The following is a 10,861-nucleotide window of genomic DNA, read 5'->3' as shown; positions in this document are numbered from 1 at the left end:
TTGAGTTCTGCTTTTCACTATTAGAGTATTGGGCAAATTATTTTGATATAGACGCAGAAATAGCTTTGAGAACTAGAGAAATAAAACTATACAGGTTTTTTTTTCTCTTTTTTCACTTTGCAGCGATCATGTGAACATATGCTTTAAAATGTAGACATGAGAGTTTACTAAAATAAATTGCTGGAATTAAATAGCTCACAATAACCAGCAATCAATTACTTCCTAAATATAACAATAAAAAAATACAATAAAGTAAAAACACAAGGCATCCATTTCTATTTCAGTTTTAATATCTGTCTTTATAAACAGTACACAGATATCTTTCACTTAATAGCTGTTGTAATCCATGAAGTGTCCCTTTAAGTAAAAAATAAAATATTAACCCTCTCATCTCCAGTGAAATCTTATGCCAGGTTACAGGTTGAGTTACCTATTTGTATGATACTCTGCTACATGTGCTGAACTAGTTTTCAGAGATCTGTTCCTCATTTGATGAATCAAACAAGCAAAAAATATAAATTTTGTATACAATGTTCTAAACTGAAAACATGTATCAAGTAACATAAAACACAAAAATAACTCTTAACCCCTTCACGGCTGGAAGATACAAAGTCAGTTAGGTACGCAGCATTGCAGAAACACGTACTGGATGAAATTGGTGTTTGTTTATGGTGTAAGTTGGACACAGAAAATATTGAACCAACAACAAATAAATATGTTGCTTTAAATATCCTATATATCTGCTACTATTTTAGCTTTCAAGCTTCAAGGTAAAACAAAAATGCATTTCTGGCCCGAACCACTTTGGAAATTTGTCCCAAAAATATGATTTTGCGGCAAATTAAGTGGTTGTATAATAACTATTAAAAGACTAATTACAATGACATTAAAACACTCAATGTATTTTTAATATAATAAATAAATCAACATTCTCAATAAATCGACATTGTGTTACTAAGCTTGCAGAGGTGTGTCCCTCTCTACCAATAGGGCTGTGGGAATTGTCTGTACCAATCATTCAGCATGAATAGAACTACTTATCAGCCAATGAGAATTAGCAGGAAGTACAAAACTGATACTGCTGTATTAGTTTCAATGTAAACAGCTTTTACATGAAGAAACAGTAAACACCTTGGAATTTTTCCACAATCTTGCAACAAAAACTACTTCACTTGTTTGTCAACAGCCAAACTCCACCAACTACTTACTTATCCTGAGTAGCCAATCAGAATTTAACATTAAAATAGACCAGGCTTGTCACTGTCATTATGTTAGCAAATATCCTTTTGTTTTTAAGTTACTTAGCAGAAACCAATTGGGTACAGATTTCTGGAAGGGTTAGTCTACAATAAAGTTTTCAGACACAAAGGGACAAAAATAAATTCTAAAATTCTATACACATTATTAAAAAAAAGTGATTTAAGTCCCTTTAAAGTGACATTAAACACTAAATAAATTACTAGATAGATTGATGCATTCAAAGGAAAGATTAGTCTGAGAATAATATGTAGATGTATTTTTTAAAGTTTCATTAGCTGTTTAAATATTGACAACATAAGTGTAAAGTTTTAGTGTCTATAAAACAATGGGAGCTGCCATGTTGTAACTTAGGTTACCTTCTCTGCTGTGGCCAATTAGGGACAGTTATAAATAGGTCACTAGAGTCTGCGGCCAATGGCTGTGTGGGATATAACATTGTTCTGCACTTACATTTCTAACAGAAACGGAAAAGCTCACAATTTCACAATGGAATCACAGGAAAAGGGGACAAAATAAATATTGAAAGTATACTGCAGACTTTGATATATATATATATATATATATATATATATAAAAAAAAATCTCAATCATACACACAATTTAACATGTTATATTACCATCTCAAAGTGTTTATTGTAAACACCTTAATATTTGTATATAAAATGTTTGGTTATGTGTAAGGAAACAACTATGCAATATATTTTCATTATTTATTTTGCTCCCTTTACACAATTTAGTTTTGAAAATTTAACAATTTCTAATTCTCAGAACATGAAATGAACTCTGCTGACTTCTCAAGACTAACTCTGCTACACATCTGTCCCTAATTGTCAGATAACTGCAAAATACATTTATTTTATATTAACTTTATAACAGTGATTGGTCTTGTCTACAAACTAAAGCCCTGATTGGCTCCTCCAAATAAGTCAAATAGTGGGCGGATTTCGACTACTGAAAATATGTGCAGTAAAAGGGATCTTAATTTGTTTTAAAACTGTTAAGACTTGGCTGATATGTTATTCTATAGCAACACAACAGAAATGTATTGTAATTACAAGGTGTTTATTGCCCCTTTAACATTTTCATGATAAGAAATAAAAAAATCACACTATTTAAATGCAGCTCTTTCAATTGGATCATAAAACACAGAGTTTAATGTCTATTTAAATGTATATATGAAGAAAAAGCCCATTTCAAGTAAAGCAATGCTAAGATATAGATACTTCAAACAATGAAGGGGTTAAGGAGCATAACTCTAATAGAATGTTGGTGATACCCAGCCTACATGATGTTTGGTCATTCATAGTTTTCCTGGCAAGTGTAGGGTCTTCAATCGTCTTGCAACTTTATTGTCACTAATAACGTGTACAAATGGTTATCTTTTGTTCCCAGTACCTTGGTGACAAATCTTCAGCTTAAACATTAGCTCGTCCATGGAATTTGCAAAACATTTGTCAATAAAATATTAGTTTCTTTTTTTATTTATCTGGTGATTTTGTTTCCTGTTTTGTGGCTGCAAATATCTGCATATGACTCGCCTTTGTGAGCGGATTGTAGCTTCATGAACACACTGCATATTTTCTGTTTATGGGCAATGTTGGTTTCCCATGTAATTATTCATGGACAGTGTGGCTTCTGCATTGGTTTGACAAAAGACTCCTTGGGAGATCTCCGTTATTTGTTAAAAGGATTTAGTGGTGTATCCATTGACCTGGATATAGTCCCTGTTAGTGTATTGCCTTATGGTAAAAGTTCTCAAAGACAAGATTTCTTCATGTACTCAGCAAAGGATAACGGAGTGAAGATCTCACACGGCTCCTGCTGGGATCCAAAGCGCTTTATTCTGTTCTTGATCAACAATACTGAGGATCTGAGTGCAAATGTTAAACAGCGCACCCCCCTGGATCACAGCTGTAACAACAGAAAAGGGGACTTTATGTTAAAAACAGAGAAACTTTGTTAGTTTTTAATTATTTTTTTTATAAGTAAAACAAATATATGTCTACAAATAAACACTGCAGATGTACATCAAAATCATTAAATACATAATGAGCACATTTTATGACTGCAGATGGATAGGTTCACAAGTAGAGAACATGTCTGCCTGCAATCGTGCATTACGTGGTGAACTTTATCATTACACAAGACATTTCTTGTGCAATGCCGCCCACTGCTCCGCGAGAGCAGGGCATGCTAATCACCACGAACAAACGAGTGTCAGGGAGATTGTCAGAGAAGCAAATGGAGCAGGTTCGGTTTGTTGCTGCAGTTTCACTCATACAAACCTGCTCCACACAGCCTCAAAAGCTGTAAATGCCGCTTAATACAATTACCCCAATGTCCAGATTGACCACTTAGTTACTAGAGAAGAATGCAATGCATTTATCTCGTGTGTCCAAGGTGTTAAAATTGCAGTCTTTCATGTAAACATTAAAGGGATATGAAACCGTGCTCCTTTAGTTAAATATATGTTAAATTAAATTAAGTATAAACAGATTGTGTTAAAAAACAGCAAAATCTTACTTGTTTTCTTGCTAAATGAGCACTTAATTTTATCAGTGTAGCCACTGAATGCAGCTAGATAAACAAGCAGTCATTACATAAAGTTCTACTATCACATGACTTTTGCAGCAAAATGTCCTATACTGAGCATGGGCAATAAACAGACTGCAGCTAGAGCAGATGTCTCCTAGCAACACTTCAAAAACTTCAAAAGAAAAGCTGCTCCATTGACTTCCTGTAAAGTACACAGCTGCCTTGTAACAGGAAGTTAAAAAATACACTAGATGGCAGCACTATTTCCTGCCATGTAGTGCTCCAGAAACCTACCTAGGTATCTCCTTAATAAAGAATATCATGGGACCATTTTTTAAATTGTATGCTGTGTCTGAATCACAAGAACATTTTTGGGTTTCATATCCCTTTAATGTGACTTTAATAAGGTATTTGATCTGAGTTAATGTGCAGCCTCTTTATGTATTTAAACCACCAGTTAAAGGGATATAAAACAGTCTGCTTCATTGTTGAAATAAAAAGCAATAAGCAGTGGGTTATATACATAAGGGACATGAAACCCAAATTTCAAGAGCATGTGATTTTAAACAACTTTACAAATTACTTATATTATCTAATTAGTTTTGATCTTTTGGTATCCTTTGCTGAAAAGGATACCTAGGTAAGCTCAAGAGCTGCTGGTTAGTGGCTGTACATATATGCCTCATGTTATTGGCTCACCTAATGTGATCAGCTACCAGTAGTAAATTGCTGCTTCTTCAATAAAGGATACCAAGAGAATGAAGCAACTTAGATAACAAAATTAAATTGGAAAATTGTTTAAAATGTTATTCTCTGTCTGAATCATGAAATATTTTTGTTGTGTTTCATGTCCCTGTAATAGAAATCATTGCAATGTTTTTGTATTTATGCATTACAAATTACTATTTCCCAAGAGATTTCCATACAAAATAAACATTTTTAAAGCAACTAAAACCTGTCATTGTATTAGAAATATGCATCGCCTCGTAGCCCCCAGACACAGCCCTTGAATACTGCGTTATCTTACTTTCTCTACTGTGGCCAATTAATGACAGATATAAACAAGCTAATGTGTCTATCAGCCAATCACTGTGCAGCACATAAGAGTGTCCAGGTTTTATTCTGCATAATGTACTCCAGCTTTTAAGGGGGGGTGGAAACATTACAATTTTCAGAGTTTAATTACAGGAAAAGCAGACAAAATAAATAATTAAAGTGCATTGTAAAGTTGTTTTTTTTTTGTTTTTTTTAAAAACAACAAAACAAAACCAAATAAAAAAAAATAAATTTCTCAGAAATAACTCTTGTCACTTAAACCACTCTATTGATTTTAGATAGGATTGAAATGCTATAGAATGGATTTAAATGTGAAAATCCCATTAAAAAAACATGCAATGTAATTAAAAAAATCGTATTCACTAGTACAGAGCCCAATGTCTTCTGCAAAACTCATGGTATTTTCAATTTATTATTCTTTGTAGAAGATGGACAGATCATAAAAAATAGGTAATGTTTAGCCTATGACTCACCCAACATAAAGCTGAATTGTATTTCTTATGAAAGTTTCCATTTAAAGGGACAATGCCATTTAAAGGGACAATGCACAGTATTTCTCCCCCCTTTTTAATGTGTTCCCAATAAACCATCTGCAGTGTATTTGTCTGTTAAAACTACCACCTCTATTGGATATGTGAACACTGCTATATTCTCAATAGAACAACTATGTAAACAAGAGACAACAACTGCAATCATCCCCCAGTAGGGGTGGGAGAGATAAGTACTAAAATATTATTTTAAATTTGTTCTTTTTAAATAGTAGCTTTTGTTTATATTAGGAGAATTGAGATAAGGAGGCATTTGTGAATAGAGATAGAGATAAGGAGGTCTTAGCCCATTTCAATGAACACAACCAGCTGTTTCATATATAAAAATAAACCAAAAGGAGCAATTTTCCAAACATTTTGTGTTTGGTATAACAAGTCAATGGGAACACATTTGACACTACAGTGTCCCTTTAAAATACATAGTTACAGTTACCCACCTGTGAAATATTTGCTGTACTCCTGTTCAATCTTCTGTGCACTTTCAAACTGCTCTTTGGAATGTTTCTGTGTTACTTTGTCCCTTAGAAAGTTTGGGTCCTTTTGCTCCCTGATAAATAAAGAGGAACATAAATAAATGTGTGTGTAGCTTTAGTCTAATGACAGTGTGCTCATAGGAACATATATAAATGTGTGTGTAGCTTTAGTCTAATGACAGTGTGCTCATAGGAACATATATAAATGTGTGTGTAGCTTTAGTCTAATGACAGTGTGCTCATAGGAACATAAATAAATGTGTGTGTAGCTTTAGTCTAATGACAGTGTGCTCATAGGAACATATATAAATGTGTGTGTAGCTTTAGTCTCATGACAGTGTGCTCATAGGAACATATATAAATGTGTGTGTAGCTTTAGTCTCATGACAGTGTGCTCATAGGAACATATATAAATGTGTGTGTAGCTTTAGTCTTATGACAGTGTGCTCATAGGAACATATATAAATGTGTGTGTAGCTTTAGTCTCATGACAGTATGCTCATAGGAACATATATAAATGTGTGTGTAGCTTTAGTCTCATGACAGTGTGCTCATAGGAACATATATAAATGTGTGTGTAGCTGTAGTCTAATGACAGTGTGCTCATAGGAACATATATAAATGTGTGTGTAGCTTTAGTCTCATGACAGTGTGCTCATAGGAACATATATAAATGTGTGTGTAGCTTTAGTCTCATGACAGTGTGCTCATAGGAACATATATAAATGTGTGTGTAGCTTTAGTCTCATGACAGTGTGCTCATAGGAACATATATAAATGTGTTTGCAGCTTTAGTCTCATGACAGTGTGCTCATAGGAACATATATGTGTTTGTAGCTTTAGTCTCATGACAGTGTGCTCATAGGAACATATATAAATGTGTGTGTAGCTGTAGTCTAATGACAGTGTGCTCATAGGAACATATATAAATGTGTGTGTAGCTTTAGTCTCATGACAGTGTGCTCATAGGAACATATATGTGTTTGTAGCTTTAGTCTCATGACAGTGTGCTCATAGGAACATATATAAATGTGTTTGCAGCTTTAGTCTCATGACAGTGTGCTCATAGGAACATATATAAATGTGTGTGTAGCTGTAGTCTAATGACAGTGTGCTCATAGGAACATATATAAATGTGTGTGTAGCTTTAGTCTAATGACAGTGTACTCATAGGAACATATATAAATGTGTGTGTAGCTTTAGTCTCATGACAGTGTGCTCATAGGAACATATATAAATGTGTGTGTAGCTTTAGTCTCATGACAGTGTGCTCATAGGAACATATATGTGTGTGTAGCTTTAGTCTAATGACAGTGTGCTCATAGGAACATATATAAATGTGTTTGTAGCTTTAGTCTCATGACAGTGTGCTCATAGGAACATATATAAATGTGTTTGTAGCTTTAGTCTCATGACAGTGTGCTCATAGGAACATATATAAATGTGTGTGTAGCTTTAGTCTCATGACAGTGTGCTCATAGGAACATATATAAATGTGTTTGTAGCTGTAGTCTAATGACAGTGTGCTCATAGGAACATAAATAAATGTGTGTGCAGCTTTAGTCTCATGACAGTGTGCTCATAGGAACATATATAAATGTGTTTGTAGCTGTAGTCTAATGACAGTGTGCTCATAGGAACATATATAAATGTGTGTGTAGCTGTAGTCTAATGACAGTGTGCTCATAGGAACATATATAAATGTGTTTGTAGCTTTAGTCTCATGACAGTGTACTCATAGGAACATATATAAATGTGTGTGTAGCTTTAGTCTAATGACAGTGTGCTCATAGGAACATATATAAATGTGTGTGTAGCTGTAGTCTAATGACAGTGTGCTCATAGGAACATATATAAATGTGTGTGTAGCTTTAGTCTAATGACAGTGTGCTCATAGGAACATATATAAATGTGTTTGTAGCTTTAGTCTCATGACAGTGTGCTCATAGGAACATATATAAATGTGTGTGTAGCTTTAGTCTAATGACAGTGTGCTCATAGGAACATATATAAATGTGTGTGTAGCTTTAGTCTCATGACAGTGTGCTCATAGGAACATATATAAATGTGTGTGTAGCTTTAGTCTAATGACAGTGTGCTCATAGGAACATATATAAAATGTGTGTGTAGCTGTAGTCTAATGACAGTGTGCTCATAGGAACATATATAAATGTGTGTGTAGCTTTAGTCTCATGACAGTGTGCTCATAGGAACATAAATAAATGTGTGTGTAGCTTTAGTCTAATGACAGTGTACTCATAGGAACATATATAAATGTGTGTGTAGCTTTAGTCTAATGACAGTGTGCTCATAGGAACATATATAAATGTGTGTGTAGCTTTAGTCTAATGACAGTGTACTCATAGGAACATATATAAATGTGTGTGTAGCTGTAGTCTAATGACAGTGTGCTCATAGGAACATATATAAATGTGTTTGTAGCTTTAGTCTCATGACAGTGTACTCATAGGAACATATATAAATGTGTGTGTAGCTTTAGTCTCATGACAGTGTGCTCGTAGGAACATATATAAATGTGTGTGTAGCTGTAGTCTAATGACAGTGTGCTCATAGGAACATATATAAATGTGTTTGTAGCTTTAGTCTCATGACAGTGTGCTCATAGGAACATATATAAATGTGTGTGTAGCTGTAGTCTAATGACAGTGTGCTCATAGGAACATATATAAATGTGTTTGTAGCTTTAGTCTCATGACAGTGTGCTCATAGGAACATATATAAATGTGTGTGTAGCTTTAGTCTAATGACAGTATGCTCATAGGAACATATATAAATGTGTGTGTAGCTTTAGTCTCATGACAGTGTGCTCATAGGAACATATATAAATGTGTGTGTAGCTTTAGTCTCATGACAGTGTGCTCATAGGAACATATATAAATGTGTGTGTAGCTTTAGTCTCATGACAGTGTGCTCATAGGAACATATATAAATGTGTGTGTAGCTGTAGTCTCATGACAGTGTGCTCATAGGAACATATATAAATGTGTGTGTAGCTGTAGTCTCATGACAGTGTGCTCATAGGAACATATATAAATGTGTGTGTAGCTTTAGTCTAATGACAGTGTGCTCATAGGAACATATATAAATGTGTTTGCAGCTTTAGTCTCATGACAGTGTGCTCGTAGGAACATATATAAATGTGTGTGTAGCTTTAGTCTAATGACAGTGTGCTCGTAGGAACATATATAAATGTGTGTGTAGCTTTAGTCTAATGACAGTGTACTCATAGGAACATATATAAATGTGTTTGTAGCTTTAGTCTCATGACAGTGTGCTCATAGGAACATATATAAATGTGTTTGTAGCTTTAGTCTCATGACAGTGTGCTCATAGGAACATATATAAATGTGTTTGTAGCTTTAGTCTAATGACAGTGTGCTCATAGGAACATATATAAATGTGTGTGTAGCTTTAGTCTCATGACAGTGTGCTCATAGGAACATATATAAATGTGTGTGTAGCTTTAGTCTCATGACAGTGTGCTCATAGGAACATATATAAATGTGTGTGTAGCTGTAGTCTAATGACAGTGTGCTCATAGGAACATATATAAATGTGTGTGTAGCTGTAGTCTAATGACAGTGTGCTCATAGGAACATATATAAATGTGTGTGTAGCTGTAGTCTAATGACAGTGTGCTCATAGGAACATATATAAATGTGTGTGTAGCTTTAGTCTAATGACAGTGTGCTCATAGGAACATATATAAATGTGTGTGTAGCTTTAGTCTAATGACAGTGTGCTCATAGGAACATATATAAATGTGTGTGTAGCTTTAGTCTAATGACAGTGTGCTCATAGGAACATATATAAATGTGTGTGTAGCTTTAGTCTCATGACAGTATGCTCATAGGAACATATATGTGTTTGTAGCTTTAGTCTCATGACAGTGTGCTCATAGGAACATATATAAATGTGTGTGTAGCTTTAGTCTCATGACAGTGTGCTCATAGGAACATATATAAATGTGTGTGTAGCTGTAGTCTAATGACAGTGTGCTCATAGGAACATATATAAATGTGTGTGTAGCTTTAGTCTCATGACAGTGTGCTCATAGGAACATATATAAATGTGTGTGTAGCTTTAGTCTAATGACAGTGTGCTCATAGGAACATATATAAATGTGTGTGTAGCTTTAGTCTAATGACAGTGTGCTCATAGGAACATATATAAATGTGTGTGTAGCTTTAGTCTCATGACAGTGTACTCATAGGAACATATATGTGTTTGTAGCTTTAGTCTCATGACAGTGTGCTCATAGGAACATATATGTGTTTGTAGCTTTAGTCTCATGACAGTGTGCTCATAGGAACATATATGTGTTTGTAGCTTTAGTCTCATGACAGTGTGCTCATAGGAACATATATGTGTTTGTAGCTTTAGTCTCATGACAGTGTGCTCATAGGAACATATATAAATGTGTGTGTAGCTTTAGTCTAATGACAGTGTTCTCATAGGAACATATATAAATGTGTTTGTAGCTTTAGTCTCATGACAGTGTGCTCATAGGAACATATATGTGTTTGTAGCTTTAGTCTCATGACAGTGTGCTCATAGGAACATATATAAATGTGTGTGTAGCTTTAGTCTAATGACAGTGTTCTCATAGGAACATATATAAATGTGTTTGTAGCTTTAGTCTCATGACAGTGTTCTCATAGGAACATATATAAATGTGTGTGTAGCTGTAGTCTAATGACAGTGTGCTCATAGGAACATATATAAATGTGTGTGTAGCTTTAGTCTAATGACAGTGTGCTCATAGGAACATATATAAATGTGTGTGTAGCTGTAGTCTCATGACAGTGTACTCATAGGAACATATATAAATGTGTGTGCAGCTTTAGTCTAATGACAGTGTACTCATAGGAACATATATAAATGTGTTTGTAGCTTTAGTCTCATGACAGTGTACTCATAGGAACATATATAAATGTGTGTGTAGCTGTAGTCTCATGACAGTGTGCT

At 34.3% G+C, this 10,861-nt stretch overlaps 1 protein-coding gene across 1 annotated transcript in view; it reads right to left on the bottom strand.

Moving 5' to 3' along the window:
* Positions 1 to 268: 268 nt before the first annotated feature.
* DLG5 (discs large MAGUK scaffold protein 5) overlaps positions 269 to 10,861 on the bottom strand; it is a 143,099-nt gene continuing 132,506 nt past the window's right edge. Inside the window, exons 32-33 of the mRNA XM_053692123.1 lie at positions 5,837 to 5,946; positions 269 to 3,171 (exon numbers count right to left, since the gene is read on the bottom strand). Of these exons, the coding sequence (XP_053548098.1) occupies positions 3,068 to 3,171; positions 5,837 to 5,946 (214 nt within the window). The 3' untranslated portion in view covers positions 269 to 3,067. The remainder of the gene's footprint in view (positions 3,172 to 5,836; positions 5,947 to 10,861) is intronic.

The sequence above is a fragment of the Bombina bombina genome, chromosome 9, assembly GCF_027579735.1.
Source record: "Bombina bombina isolate aBomBom1 chromosome 9, aBomBom1.pri, whole genome shotgun sequence".
NCBI lineage: Eukaryota > Metazoa > Chordata > Amphibia > Anura > Bombinatoridae > Bombina > Bombina bombina.
The sequence above is the reverse complement of the archived record's forward strand: the minus strand, read 5'-3'. Positions and strand labels throughout refer to the sequence as shown.